Genomic DNA, 16,280 nt, shown 5'->3' with positions numbered 1-16,280 from the left:
CTAGCAGGAAGGCGGCTCTCATCTTCCCCAGGGCTCCCTTTATACTCGTGACAATCCAGTCCCTGTCTATGCTTATGAAAAGTCTCAGTTCCTAGCTCCAATCCCCACTTCCCATCTAGGCTCAGCAACATAACATGTGGCTTCCGGGACATCTTGAGCACGATGTCCCTCCGTGACACCACCCTCATCAGGGACAAAATGAGAACTTTCCAACTCTTCTACAGAACACGACAGAGGCTAAGCTAGCCCACCTTCCAACTTTAGTAGGCATAGGGAATGAAACCACAAAAGAAAGCTAGACATTCTTTTGGGGACTGATAACCTTGAGGTATCCCTAGGACATCCTTCAAAACATCTGAAGTTCTTTACAGAAGACATGAATGGGAGCTGAATGCATACGAGAATACTGCCTTAAAGTCAGTTTTCCTTAAAAGAATAATAATACGTCTCTGATATAAATGCCCTTTGTCATTTCTTATGAAAGTAGATGGTAGAAAATGTTTCAGTATTACATTTTCTCTTTCGTTATTTGTTGTCTGTTTAATTGAAAATGGACTATCCCTCATTCTGTTACGCAGTTAAAGAAAACTCTGTTCAAATCAGACTCCAGATTATGTAGAGGGGGAAGCTGGCTCCTAATTAGAAGCAGAAAAGCCAAGCCTAGAGTGGAGCCTTCCCACTGGGGCAATGGAAAACAACATCAGACTTACTATCATCCTTTCTTCTTTTTCAGATAGTCGTCCTAGAGGAAGCAAAAATGGGGGTGGGGGGTGTCTAGTTCCTGGCAAATAAAGTTGTCTTTACCTTTTGTCTTTACCTTTTTACCAATGTCAAGTTGTCTTTACCTTTTAAGGATGCTGGTGGTGACAAGTTTTTCAGTCTGACATCCCCAGTGAGGTTACAGACTTCTTTAATTTCCTTATCCTCACCGAGAGTAACAATTTTTAATCCCTCTGTTAGCTTAGAATAATTCTCTATAGGGAGATAAAAGGGAAGAAAAGTAAAGTTGTCATTATCCTGATTTTCCAACAGACTTCGAGATGGATCTCACGTGAGAAAGAGCAGGACGAGATGAGTGTTGGCTCACCAAATATTCTGGAATACGGTGTTTTAAGTAAAACCGATAGAAGAAAATCTCAATTTACTCACAAGATGTTCTGTCCCCTGCCCCAAAAGGATTGGTCGATAACTATTGAACACGTGCCATAGTAAGCACTTTTACAACAATTTGATTCAAAGGTTTTCAGGACGTGTCTTATAATTTATGACAACATACCCTTGCATGACATTCAAACACCTCCACTCAGGTGCAAACGTACTCATGGGGAGATGGTGTCTACTTATGACATGGTTTGTGTCCGCAAGAGATATCAAAATGGTGAGGTTTGAACAGGAAACTCGCCTAGGAATTTTGTCTCCTGGTACTCCCAAATGCACTGTTTATTTCCCCCACCTCTAGTCGTTCATGTAAACACTTGAGTTGCAAGGTGCTGTGATAGGGTGATGTGAGCATAAGAAGGTGAACATGACTGAGTTGCTCATCTCCTGGAGAGAGGAGGTCTGTCCACAAAGAGCTAGACGCCAGGCGGTAAGTGAGTGCCATGTGAGTGGGCATGGACTGCGGGCGTCGGAACGCTGGCCTCGGCACAATACAGACTTATCCACCACCGCCTGCGAAGGTGGTAAATGTGAACAATGCCCTCCTGGGTCTTCAAATCTATGAGACAGACAGCTAACTAAGTAATTCTACCAATCATTGATTAGTAGTATTATAGTATCATAATGATTAGACAGACATCTAATCATAATACTAGGAAGAGTAATTTAAGAGCGAAAGAGCAAAGAGTAATCTGGTGTGGGAATGGAGAAGAAAGAGCAATTACATTACTCCAGACTTGGTGGATTCAGAAAGGCTTCCTGGAGGAGGAAGTATTTGGGTTGAACCTTGAAGCATGAAGGGGTATTCGAAGTGGAAAGCAGAGGGGCGATCAATGCAAAGGCCCAGAAGCCACTGAGCACTTGGCAAGTTAGAGGACCGAGGAGACGAGTGCATGGAGAGTGGGAAAGGGAGGTGCACTGGAGAGAGTCTGGGAGCACAGAGTGGACGACATTAACTTCACACTCTGAAGTCTGAACTGTATTTCATAGACAATGCGGAACTATCATAGGTTTCTGAAGAGGGCATGGCATTCATCCAACTACTTACTTTTCAGAAGGTAATATTGGAAGCAGCATATAGAAGAGGCAAGTATAGAACAGGGCATGGAAGATTGTTCGTTTTATGAATTGTTAAGTGTTCTCTCCCCTATCTTCTGGACGAGACTGTGCAGCATTGGAGATAAGCCACTGTCCTATCCATCGTCACTTCTCGATATACCATTATTATAGTTTCTTACACAGTCTTCCCTCTCCTATTCTCTTGTCTGGTGAGTCAGTCTTTCATGATGACAAAGTCAGATAAAAAAAAAGTAGAAAGAAAGAAAGGAAGGACAGAGGGAGGGAACTACAGAACAATATTCCTCATGAATGTAGATGCAAAAATCCTTAATACAATATTAAGCAGATCGAATTCAGCAATATATAAAAATAATAATAGAATGTGACTAGGTGGAGTTATCCAGGGATATGAGACTGGTTCAATATTTGAAAGCCAATCAATGTAATCCACCATATTAACAGAAAAGAAAATTCACATAATCATCACAATCTGTGCAGAAAATCATCTGACAAAACTCAACTCTCGTTCATGATTTAAAAAACTCTCAGAAAAATAGAAATAGAAAGGAACTTTCTCAACTTGATAAAGAGCATCTACAAAAAAACCTACAGCTAATAGGATACTTAATGGTGAAAACTGATGAATGCTCTCGGTAGATGTTTGTTGAATGAAAAATGAAAAAGGATTTGAGTTCCTTTACTCCCATTTTATAGCAGGTACCTACCAATGAAGGTTGTGACCAGTTCCAAAATATCAGTAATTAAATGGTATATGTGGCATGGGAACTCTGGACCCCTGACTTTCAAGCCAAAAATTTCTTTTAATTACATCTCTATACTCTCTCCTTTCATGGAAGAGACAATATCTTTTCAATCTTCATGGGTCTCCTGTATGTCAAGACATACTTCATTTCTTTCACCCTTTCTTTCTTTCTAGCCGCCCTCTCAGCAGAAGAAGAGAGTGAGAAAGAACCATTGCTGTGAGACTTACTGAACAGGTTATTCCAGGTCACATTTGCCTTTTCCTCAGACTCCATCGGCTGGAAAACGAGGACCCTGTGATGGTCGAGATTTTTTAGCAATTCTTCACAGTAAAATGGGATCCCACAGCTTCCCTCCACCAGGTACCTGTAGTGAAAACAAGGTAATCTATTCACATCGAAAAACCATCTTTCAGGAAAGAAAACTTTTTGAGTCTTCTCAATCACTGGAAAATTCTCTTTTCGTTCTCCACTGGTTTAGGTTTCTCGTTTTCAGGGATTCCTTTTTCCTTCCATTTTTAAAAATCATGTAAAACATTTGACATCTTTCCAAAGCCAAAACTATGTAATAAGATATATCCTCAGTCTTGCTTCCCCTCCTCGCCTTATCAGTAACCATTTTAATTAGTTGCTGGTTTATCCTTTCAATGTTTCTTTTAGAAACTACAAACAAATGCACACACATATGAATGTCACCCCTTCCTTCCATAAAAGACAGCGTGCTGTGCATTCTGCACATGGGGCTGCACCTTGTTTTTCTACTTAACTATGTGACCGTCCCAGGTCATCCCTCCATATGGCGAGATCATTCTCGTTTGTTTTTCTTTGTGATTCTACCTATCCCCTTAGAGATGGGCATACTTATACAAATAAGGCCTCAATAAGAACTTTGTTTGTATGCCACTTCATATTTTCAACATATCTTTGAGATGCATTCCTAGATCAAAAGGTAAATGCATATACATATATACATGCATGTACCCACATATATGTAGTGTGTACACATATACCTGCATGTATGTACACGTATATACACATACATATGCATACATGCATGCATACATACATATACAGAGAAAGAGAGACAGAGTGACAGAAAGACAGAGGGAGAGAGCATGCCACAGTCACGCCTGGAGATATCGTACACAAGATGAGGACCAAGACAGCTCTCTTGCAGAAGCAAGGCAGCCTCCTTCGAGGCAGAGGGGTGTTGTCCGAGTCGTTCAGGGCCTTGCTGTCAAGCCCCCGGAGGAAGCGCCGAGAGGCTCAGGGAGCACTGCCTGAGAGCCGGCCTTCAGCCTGCGTGGACACAGCCCCAGCGGCAGGTCGCATCACCAACAGCCGAGGAGGACCTTGCCTGGCTGCAGGTGTGGTCTTTCTGGTTTACCTGTTTGCCTTTCGTGCCCCTTGTCCATGACGATATCCTGACTGAGGACTGATTCGAATACACCCACACCCAGCATGAGGAAAGGGAAAGAAAAGTGATGTCACTAAGCCAGTCTGAGAGGTGTGACACGGGCCGTCGCAAGGAAGAAACGGGGAGCAGCACCCCTCCTACCGCACGTGGGGAACGGCCCCTTGGGCAGGCGGGACCAGCCACTGGCCCGCATCTTAAGGACCCTGGTGAAGTCTGGACCTGGGCAATGAACGCCGGTGTCAAGGCCTCGGCACAGAAGCAGGTTACTCACGAGTTCAGTTCTTTGGGGATGCCACTGACGTTGAGGTCCAGGCAGACCTTGTTGCGGATGTCCTTCGGCTGCATGGCGCCCAGGGTGACGTAGGTGGTGTTCCGGTTCTTCATGATGGTCCACGCGGCGGCACAGGGCAAGTTCAGGAAGGGGGACAGCGACATGATAATGAAGACAGGAACGGTCTGGATGAGCTCCTCCAGGAAGGCCCAGGAGGCCGAATCCACAAACTGGCCCTCATCGATGATGAAAATAATCCTTTTCTCTTTCACTGTCTGGACCAGGCAGAGACACAGGAAGGAAAATGCTGTAGGACTGTGGGTTTTATACATGTGTAAGGGGGGGCATGTGTGTGTATCCATTGGTTCTGCAGTGCTGACTTCAATCTTGTCTTTCCAATAACTTTGTAGTAATTTAGATTCCACTAACTTGGAATCGATGGCAATTTGGACACAGCTGGCCGGAATGGACTCTTCCTTGGTCAAATCTTTGTGTACAGATACTGCCTATTGGTAGGACAGATGGGGCTGTAGCCAAGCAAAAGCATGTTACATAAAAATAACTAATGTTTCCTACAAATCATTTTAATCTACTAGCAGATGGATGGTCTCGGGGGGCAATCTACTTGACATTTCCTCAACCAACGTGGATGTAGCACGTCCTGCCTAAGCACACACTGGCCTGCGTGCTGGGTACTCAGCCTGCAGGACACTGATCGAGCCCTTGTTTGCTGGCCATGTGTTCTGTTCCAGCCTGAACTATGGTATATGTTACACTTTAAACAGAGAATGCACCCCTTTTCTTGTGTAGACTACCTCCCCCTAACTGGTCTGAATTATTTACTCACTCATTAAGCATTTACTGGTCCTCTATTAGGGTCAGGTACTCTTCTCGGTGCTGGGGATACAGTGTCCTTACATGTTAGTGTGACGTGTCTAAACAGCAAAAACCTGCCCCACTCTGCTCTGAATTGCTCTCGGCTTCTATCGGCTCCCTCTGAGAAGAGACTGGGTTGCCTGTTCTTTTCCTCTATGTTTTTATAAACAAAAGTAGCAAAGGCTACTTTAAAATTTCAACCCTCATAAGACAATTATTATCAGGTGTTATAACCTGCCTTATCACATGTACCTCTTTCCTCTGACAGCCCCATTGTGTTATGGGAAATGTAGCTCTCTGTGGACCCCGAGAACGTTTCGATTAATGGCGTTGTTCAGCGCATTATTTGTGAATTAAAGAGAGTAAATCAGAAACACAAAAAGCCTGAATTCAACATTCCATTATTGGCCCCAGTTTCTTCATATTTAAAACGAGGAGATTGAATTGGATTCTCTCTAATGTGAATAACAGCCAGCATTTACATTGCATCCACGGTGTTCCCAGAGCTGTGATGCTCTTTACACAAATTAATTCATTTAATCCTCATAACACTCGTAGGAGGTGTTACTAATTGAATCTCTCTACTGAGAGAATTTAGGCACAGAGAAGTTAAGTAGCTTGCCCAGGCCACACCAAGAGTCAATGATCCAGATTGTCGTCATAGCGTGTATATATAGTTCAAGCACAGCTTTAGTAGCAGTTTCCAAATCAGATTGTGCATCACAACCAAAAATAAAGCAACCAGCTCATCAGACGCCTAAACCCAACTCTAGCTCTGTCGAATATTTAGGGGTGGAACTCATAGCTCCATGTTTTTAAAGGAGCTTCCTGGATACTTGTGATGCAAGCAGGCCAAAGCTTAACATTCAATAACAACTGATATTGCCTCGCTTATTTGCCTGAGTGGAGAAGAGGATGTTTGATTATAAACTTGATATAATGCCACAAACTTGTGATTGTTTGTTATGTACCAGTCACTCTGCTGGTCAGTAGTGATACAAAAATGAGTAAGGGGCTCCCAGGCCTAAAGAAGCTCACATCTCCTGAGGGCGAGAGGCACACAGGTAAGTCGTAGCAAATTGCAATACAGTGGGGTAAATATAATCAAAAATATGTTCGAAGTGTTACAGAAACATGGTGGAAGAGGAATTAGTTATGCCTAGTGATTTGGGGAGCTCTCACGAAAGAGATGACGTTGAAAGACAAGTAGCATTTCTCCAGGTTAAAACAAAACAAAACAATCTTGGCTGTTATCTCATTAGCATTGGGAATTATTGGGAGAGTATAAAGTGCAGGCTGGTGTGATTTGCACAGATACTGGCTGTTCTAGGGAGCATGAATTGGAGCGGAGAGGAGTGAGGTGCAGGGATAGGTTGGAAAGTTACAGCAATGGTCCAGAAGGAGACAGAGCCTGAACTACAGCAGGGAACAGAGGACTGAAGATTCCAGAGACAGTCCAAGGGAGAAACAGGAGGGCCTGGCAACTGAGTAGATGTATAGATGTGAGGAAGGGAGCACAGGTAACTTTCAACTGGTGAGGAAGGGAGCACGGGTAACTTTCAGTGATGCGTGAATGAATTTGCCCCTCACGAAATCAAGGATCAGGATCAGAACAAGGAAGAATAGTCATTGGAGCAGGAAAAAAAAATTTACAATGAGACACGAAACTGAGTTACTGCATCCACGTGGAATACATAGAAGGTTTTTGAAAATACGGTTCTGGTGCTTATAAGAGAGACTGGAGTATAGATTTGGTCATCATCAACATTGTGGTGCTCGTGAGATTACTCTGAGAGAGAGCTCACATGGGTTGTGTGTTTCTGATGAAAGAGGCACTGTTCTAAATGTTTTATATATAATCTAGTCATTTAATCATCACAACCCTGTGAGCTAGGTACTATTATTTCCCGATTTTATAGATGATAAAACGAAAGCATAGACAGGTTAAGTCACTTGCTCGAGGTTAGCCAGGTAGCAAGTTATAGGCCGAAGGGTTCCAACCTGGGTAGTCTGACTACAGAGCCTGCATCTGTACATAACCACTTAGATATGCTGCATCTCATACGGAAGAAGAAACCAAAGGGGCTGCTTTTCAGGAGAGCTCAAACTCCCAGGAGTAATGTCAAGTAATGTCAATTCAGTCTCTACTTTCTGAACAGACCCTTAGCTCAAGGTTTGGAAGGATGGAGGAGAAGGAAACGCGTTAGGATAAAAGCCTCTTGCCAGTAGAGTCTGAACCCCTCGGGCCACCTACTTCTGTGGTGAGCTGCCCAGTTTTCTAGCCCCCATTACTTGACCCACAGATGTTCTTACTTGCTTCAAGATCTTCATAAACAATGCTTCCAATTGCTTTTGCCTCCTCACGGTGGTCATTGTGGAAACCTCTCGAGAAATAGGGAACTGTGTAAAGAATGATGAGAATATTAGTATGGGAAAATAACAAAGAGAACTACACTCACTGTGTGACTTGGGGAAAGTCACTTAACTGTTCCGTGCCTTAAAATCCTCATGTATTAGATAACCTGTAGCGTCCTTTCCAGTTCCAATACCCTATGTCATTGAACGTTGTGATACAGAAAAGAACAGGGGACACTCTGCCTTTACACTGCAGTCACCTGTGGGAGCAGAAGGACTTTATGCCCCACATTAACTAATAATGTGTAGCTATGATGGAAAGGTGAGAAAAATAATCAGTAGGTGGCATTTGGATTTTCTTGAGCTTGGTATTTCTGGATACCTCCAATATGTCTCAGGAAGGTAGATGGTCATTCAAGGAGGATTGGGAGCACTTCCTCACCACCCATATTCTCCAGGTGAGAAAAGAAAAGGATAATAAAGACCAAACATGTGCTAAGTCATAAAACATCAGGGAGGAGTTGCTACATACACCTGCCCCCTCACTATTTCTCATGGAAGTCTAATATCAGGTAGTTACCTGGACATGGAAAATATCATTAAGAATACAGTAGAACTTTTCATCCAGCAACGTCTTGACTTTATTTTGAAGGTTGCTCTGTCGTTCTTTGTAATGTCTACAAGCATCCAGACCTAGTACATTGGCCATGAGAATCTGGATGGTATAAAAATTTTGATGGAAGCTGACCTTAGTCAACGCGATAGCAATAGTCCTGTTTATAAGAAGTCAAGAATCAGAAAGTTTTTACATGTATTTTTTGAAAATAATAAAGGTTAAATTTTCCTAGAGAAACACCAACAACTGCCCGCCAATCACCAGAAGCTCGGGGAAAGGCATGGGACAGATTTTCCCTCGCAGCTGTCAGAAGGAAGTATCCCTGATGACAGCTTGACCTTGGACTTCTAGCCTCCAGGACTCAGAGACATTGTCAGGTGTAATCAATTATCAATTATCATGATCCATTTCTGTTGCGTAAGCCACCCAGTGTGTGGTACTTGGTTACAGCCTCTGTAGCAAACGAATACAGCATTTAACAGTTCCTGGAACCTATACAGCAGGTACTCATTAAGTGATGGGATGAATGAATGAATGAATGTCTTCTGGTGGTTATGAGTGACCTCCCTAGTGATGTTAAAGACATTTTGAAACTGACCTCTCTCAGGCCTGACATTAAAAACGAGTAGAAATACAAATTAAAATAACGGAAGATTAACAAGCACTGTCCCTTGAAGCCTTCAGGTTAGGTGGTGAAAGGACGTGAGCCACCACTTCAGTCACCATCACTGTTATTAAATACCATTCTGATCATCGCGTTGTGACGGTGCCACATGGGTTGTCCCCAAGAGAGCCCTCACGACTTTCATGAAATGAACGTAGACGAGCAGCACGCGGAAGTACGTTAGCTCTGCCTTCCTGAGAAGTCCAGAGGCTACATTCTCTGCCCCCACGCACAGGCTACAGGGGTTGAACCAGTGATTCTCTGACGGCTAGCTGGATAAATGTATGTGTTTGTTCTGCAGACCCAATCTAGCCGTGGTCGCAACCTCTGTACCAGTTGCTCTCAACCTGTCTGCACTCTGGGGTTACTTAGGAAGCTTTAAAATATCGATTCCAAGCCTCCCATGGCATTAAACCAGAACCTCCAGGAATCAGCCCAGCTTCTCATTTTCTTGGTTCAATATGTTTATCATTAGTTATTTATTTTGCACAGGGGTGCATGGCACCCAGTAATACTAGATAGGTTGTGGGTAGTTTACATAAGGCAAATTATACTATTAAAGGGACGAGTATTAAAATAGATGAAACTCTTAGGGACGTCAGGATCCTCTGGGTTCATAAAAAACGGTCATTGTAAGACACTCACCTGTGGTTCTTACTTTGGGCCAGTCTCTCAATTTCCATAAGTATCTGACTTTTTCCATATCCCAACACTCCTTCGTACATGAGGACTCGGCTGCTGTTGCTTTTGAAAAACTCTCTCAGAGTGCACAGGAAGTATTTGATCTCCTTATCACGTCCTGTCATTTTTATTTTTTAAAAAAGGAGCAAACCCAGTCAACATAAAATCGTCTGGAGATATAAAAAAACACGTAGTGATACCACGTCTACGAAGACCTCTGGGATTTCCACGGCATTGCTCATGGACTTTCTTGAGGTCCCGTGCACTTTAAAAATTTTTGAAATCTTTCTTTAGAGCTTTTTAGTTACCAGTGTGGTTTTTTTAGTTTTATTTGATTCCCACATGCTGTGAGGGAAAGTGTTCTTATAATGTTCATTATAATGTCCATTTAATTTTAATGCGGAAAACTAACATTTGCTTAGATTACAGAGCCAGGAATTAAACCAGGGCTAGCTGACTCTAATTCTCATTTTCCTTTCCTTTTTCTTTTTTTTTCTATAATACAGTAGAAATAATCTATAGATTATTACACTAGGAAATACACTTATTATAGAGTTCCTATGTTGAATAATTATGGATAGAATATTTTATTTCCGATTCTGTGAAGAAAATGAGAAATTATACTTATCTCAAGACTACGAGCGGCATTATCAGTGATAAGAAAATTCAGTTTTCTTTTTAAGATCATGGGTAGATGACTCCTATCATAAGACCAACCTAAATTTTTAGTAAAAATAAACTGTAGGGTTTTTTTTTCTGATTATAAATTTAACACATGCTCTTATAGAAAATATGGAAAACTTAGAAAAGGAAGAGAAGAAAATAAAAGTCACGTTGGGTCACAACTCTGTCACTGTTACGTTTCGTGTGTGTTTTTAAATATTATGTAACCGGACGCCCTGACTAAAATCTGAAACTCAGCCCATAGTCTTCGAAACCTGGACGGATAGGCAGAAACTGGCAGAACTGTAGTTTCAGAGGCGCGGGCAATTTCTGTCCATGGAGCTGGAGATTCGTTTGGGGCCTGTTCTTTTCTCTTTTCTGGAGAGGTTACTGTGGAGGGCCGTATTGCTCTCCGCTGACAAAGTAAACCCATATCCAGGTGTTATCTAACGTCTAGTGGAAGTGAAGACCGTTACTCTAAGGTTAGGTGTTTTATACAAAGAAACAAAGTGTGTACTTGGTAATGTAAACTTCTGGGTATGGTTTAGTGAGAACTACTCTTCAGACTTTATTGCTTCTTTTGGGTGAAACAGTCCCTTTCTGAAAATGAATCTGAACTTGAACTTTGTGAGATGTGTTCTTCTTTGTCCTGAGGCTCGCATTAGAACTCAGAAGATGAGGCCCAGAAGGCCACCCAGCAGAATCTGCTAGCTTTCTGTATTCTGTTCATGTAGAACACATACAGGGAAGACCTCATGGATTGTCTTTTGAGCTATGGATTCTGAAATGAGGTGAAGTCAATATGACTTATAGTATTAGGTTGGTGCAAAAGTAATTATGGTTTAAAAGGCTAAAAATAAATGCCCAAACTGCAATCACTTTTGTACCAACCTAATACATGTACCTTGTTTCTATCTAAACAAGGCTCTAATATCTGGGACTGTTGTATGGATTTTTGAACCCTCACCCCCCAAACCACTTTTTGTATAAGCTACACTTGTGCTGTCATCTGTGTTGTTAGCCAGCATATACAATTTCTTTTACAGGAGCTCTTGTACAAGAAGTGCATTTCCCATATTCCTAGCCTCTGATAGTCTGTTTTGGGCTGTAGCTTTAAAGAAAGATATGTGGACCTATGGAATCGGGACAAAGGGCATCTAGGTCAGACTGATGTAGTCTAGTAGGCATATTGTACTAGTGTGTTCTAATGGACAGTCACGTTGAGTCCACCATCTTGTAAAAAGGGGGTTAGAACTTCCAGTCACTGCCAATCATTATCCCAACAAGCACATCCTAGAATGGAAGGTAAAGACAGAGGAGGGTGAGAGTGGGCATTCCTTCTCTCTAGCCTTCAAGAGTTTGGGGATCTGGACTTACAAGAAATGATATGCTTGCAGAATCTGAAAACCACCTGAACGTGGTACAACTGGGGCACTGCTGCTGGCCCAAGTGCCCTTTGTGATTCTGGAACTGTTGCCTTCTTTTAGGCTCCAGTGATGTCAAGATTCTGTCCTAACATTTCCCCCAAAAAGTGGGACAGAGCCTCCTCTTAGTTGCCCTAACACAGTCATGGTCAGGATTTAATTTATGATGATACGTTTAGAGATGTTCAAATCTAACAGAAGGAAGTTATGAGTGTCACTAGAAATGGCCGTCTTCAGAATCCACAGGCCAGTTATCATGGTTGTCTCTTCCCTCAGAGGGTGTGTCCCTACCTCATGTTATGTCTATTTCCCTGTCTAGTCTCAACTTAGCTTTCTTATGGTAGGGTCCCTGTCACCAAGAATCACAAAAACATCACTGCCAGATGGATCCTAGACCTAAATGTAAAAGGTAGAACACAAGTACTAGAAGAGAATCTAGAAAAATATCTTCGTGACTATTGGGTGAAGAGAGATTTCTAAACAATATGTAAAAGCACTAACAATAAAAGATTGATAAATTGGATTACACTAAAATAAAAAATTCTGTTCACTAAATACAGTATTAATTAGTGTAAAAAGGCAAGATCAGAATGGGAAAATTATGTACAGTAAAAACAAATGACAATGGGCCCATTTCCAGAATATGTAAACAGTTCTAACAGACCTATAATAAAAACACAAACCAGTTGAAAAATAGACAAAAGATGAGTACACACCCTTCATAAAAGATCACGTCCAATGGTCAAAAAACGTCTGAAAAAGCAGCTCAACCACATCAGGGAAATACAAATGGAAACCTCAATGAGATATCACTACAAATCCAACAGAATTGTTAAAATTATAGAGAACAATAAAACTAAGTGGTTGGTAAAGATGAGGAGCAACTGGAACCCTCATAATGCTGTTGGTCAAAATATCAATAAATACAACCATTTTGGAGAATTGGTATCATCTCCCAAAATTGTACTCTTAGTCCCGACAGTTTCACCGCTACATACCTATATACTCAACAGAAATGCATATGTGTTCACCAAAAGACTTTTACAAGAATATGGCAGCATTATTCATAAGAACCCAAAACTGGAAACAACTCAAATGCTATATGACAACAGAATGGATAAACGGCTATATATTTCTAAAATGGAATACCACACAGCAATGAAAACTAATGACAACAACATGGATGAATTTCATAACACACTGTTGATTAACAGAAGGCATATATAATTATACAATGCATCATTTTATCTATACAAATTTAAAAAACAGGCCTAAGAAATCTAGGGTGTTAGAAAACGTTGGGCAAAGGGAGAGAGATAAAGCATGTGAGGGTTCCCTCATTACTGCTATTTTTCTATTTCTTGGTGTAGATGGTGATCATGTGTTCATTCGTGATCATTCATGAGGCCACCAACTTATCATTGGTATACTTTTTGGTATGTTTTGTCATAATTCAATAGAGAAGTTTAAAAACCAAGGCCCACGACCTACCTAGCAAAGGGTAACCCTCATTTCTGTTGGAGGTGAGGTATGCCATACCAAACATGCTGAAGAGAAGAAGAAAAGAGAAGATGTTAGCGTCAAAACTGGGAAACCCTGAGAGCAAGTGACTGACTCTTAATTCCCAGAAAGCCTCCTTTTCCATCTCTAACAAGAGTCTACCTCTGACCCAAGGGTTGCAGAGGCTTGAAAAATGCTTGTGCATTGGGCTTGCTCTTCTGATATTGCCAGGACAGCATGCCTGAGGGAGGATGAGACACCTAGAACCAAACTGTCTCAGTTATCCCACTTGGGGTCATCCTGAATCAGTCAACGACCTGTTGAACTCCAGGGCATGTGAACAAGTCTAGGCAATATCAACCAAATCCAGCCAAGGTCAATTGAACCCCACATGTCTGTGAGGCAAGTAAATATTTGTTGTACACCCCTGAGGTCTTGGGGTTGCTGATAGGGTAGCATTATTGTGGCATTTGAACCTGTCTCCACTGTTTACTCCATTCGTGACTATGGATAAGTCACTTAACATCTCTGAGTGTCAGTTTATAAATTTATAAAATGGAGATAATAATAGATTCCACCTGACACGGCTGACATTAAGAAAAAAATCATATAGTTTGAGATAAAGTGCCTAATATTTAATAAGGGCTCACAAAACATTACTACTATTTGTTCACTTATCCAAACAGCATTTTATTGATGGTCTACGCATGCCAAGTACAGTGCCGAGTCCTGGGAACACAAATGTGAAAAATAAAGAGGCATCCTTGAACCAACTTCAGCCCTGATTCTATTGTCTGACCCTTGAAGACATAGAGTCTAGCTTGCTAATATAAAGACTAACACCTTTCCACTTTCCATGCTATTTATTCCTTTACTTATCATTATTGAGTGCTTATTATGTGGCCAAGCCATGACCAGGATTGAGCTGGGGATAAGGAAGGGTTAGTATGGTTCATCATCTAAGAGGGTTCCCTGTGAGAGAGAAAACGGGGCCGGGGCCTGGGGAAGAGGAGAGAAACTGCTGTCTCTCAGAATGTCTTGTTCATTCTTAAATCACAATCCTGAGAGCTCACTAGCTAGCAAGTGAGAAGCATACCACGTCAGTAGTTGTGATGTGTGTGATAGACGATAAGCTGTAGTGTTATGTGATAAGGAAAGAGTTGAATGGGCTGAGCTGGGGTCGGGTTGTTCCAGAGCCAGCCTCACAGAGGAGCAGACCCTGAGCTGGATTTCACAATTTGACTGTCGGTGGTATTCCCAGTATGTTGGGTGTGGGGTGGGGGGATGATGGGGATGACAATCTACTTAGGTACCCCAGAGGAGGGGGTACAGGAGGAGGTGAGGTTGGAAAGGCAGGTGGTTACCTGGTATGTCATTGCAAGGATTTGGGACATCATCATGATGAAATGATTGGAAGCCACTGAAGGATTTTAAGCCCCAAAGTGACACCCATGCATATAAGCTGGGCTTTTGATGAATCTATTTCACTAACGGCCTAGAGGAGGAACAGTATCTTACACTCTATTAGTCCTGTGAGTGGTGGCACACAGTTGGTATGATCAGTAAATACTTAATGGTTGGTCACCACGGGGTTGGGTCCACCCGGCTCCAAAAAGATACTCAAGGGGGTTCTCTGTTCTGTTTGCGCAACCTTCGAAGAATCACCCTCAGATTCTTAGAACTGAGGGTAGAACGGGCATCCTTCCACCATGCTATAATGTCAGCAGGATGGAGAAAGAAGAAGGATTTTGAAATCTGGCCTTGGTCTGGAGAAGGACTCGATTTCAATTTCCTAAACTGGCTTTGAATCTGAAATGGGTGGCGGTTTGGCTATCACAATTCTCCCCCTTTCTTAGTAGAAAATACTGCAAAATCCGTGCTCCACACTCACACTTTCTCATTAAGGCCCAGACACTGGTAGACGGGGCCAGAGTTGGCAACACCTTTCATGATTTTCTTTGGAAGCTCTTTGAAAAAGTAGGCCGGTAGGTTGCTGCTGTTGTAGGTGACGGAGTCACAGGTCACGATTCCCGGGTAGTACATCATCATCCTGGCCGCTATGTTGACTTTTTGACCAATGACTGTTAACAGGAAGGAGAAAGGCAAAGGGCAGGGAGAGACAGCCATTGAGCTAAACGTAATCTGAGAACTACTGTCCCCAAGTGGCATTTCACACTTTACCCTCCTCGCCCCCTTCCACTACCCATATTCAGCCAAAGGCTGTTAAAAATATGCAGGCAGTTGACTCAATTCGCTGTTAGCAAAGCTTCTACCTCAGCTGGGAGGCCATGGGGACCAGCTGCTCAGAGATGGAAGGGCCTTGTATATGGTGAGGGTTCTGTAAGTGGGATCGCCATAGGCTGAACCGCTCAGATGAGGCATAGTCTGCTACCAGACAGACAAGCACAAGCTCAGGCCTGGGACACGGACCTCCAAAGGAGGCACAAAATTGCATCTGTTATGTTTCTGCTCATGAAATTTTTCATTTCATTTCGTTTTCAAAACGAATCACCTTTTGGCAATCCCTTAAGAGTGAGTAATGGGGCTGGAAGGGGTGTTACGTGTGAGACTGATTTAGGGGCTATTTTAAGGTGTATTACCCTGTAGTGCACAGACTCTGCAGCCAAGCTGTGCAGGTGTGAACCCCAGCTCTACCTCTAACTACCATGCTACCAAATTACCTGAACTCTTCCATGCCTCAGTTTCCTAATCTGTAAAATGGGGATAACAGTGCCTATCTCAGAGGGTAGTTTGTGACGATTAATGAGTTAACACACGGACATCGCTCTGAACAGTGCCTGGCTGCTAGGAGGCCCTCGATTAATATTACTACTA

At 42.4% G+C, this 16,280-nt stretch overlaps 1 protein-coding gene across 1 annotated transcript in view; it reads right to left on the bottom strand.

The window, feature by feature from the left end:
* The window catches only part of ADCY10 (adenylate cyclase 10), a 55,047-nt gene that overhangs the window by 15,800 nt on the left and 22,967 nt on the right, over positions 1-16,280 (bottom strand). Inside the window, exons 13-20 of the mRNA XM_081026517.1 lie at positions 15,337-15,526; positions 13,437-13,492; positions 9,823-9,976; positions 8,478-8,670; positions 7,856-7,942; positions 4,667-4,941; positions 3,209-3,345; positions 846-974 (exon numbers count right to left, since the gene is read on the bottom strand). Coding sequence (XP_080882643.1) covers positions 846-974; positions 3,209-3,345; positions 4,667-4,941; positions 7,856-7,942; positions 8,478-8,670; positions 9,823-9,976; positions 13,437-13,492; positions 15,337-15,526 — 1,221 coding nt within the window. The remainder of the gene's footprint in view (positions 1-845; positions 975-3,208; positions 3,346-4,666; positions 4,942-7,855; positions 7,943-8,477; positions 8,671-9,822; positions 9,977-13,436; positions 13,493-15,336; positions 15,527-16,280) is intronic.

This window comes from Rhinolophus hipposideros, assembly GCF_964194185.1.
Source record: "Rhinolophus hipposideros genome assembly, chromosome: 19".
NCBI lineage: Eukaryota > Metazoa > Chordata > Mammalia > Chiroptera > Rhinolophidae > Rhinolophus > Rhinolophus hipposideros.
The sequence above is the reverse complement of the archived record's forward strand: the minus strand, read 5'-3'. Positions and strand labels throughout refer to the sequence as shown.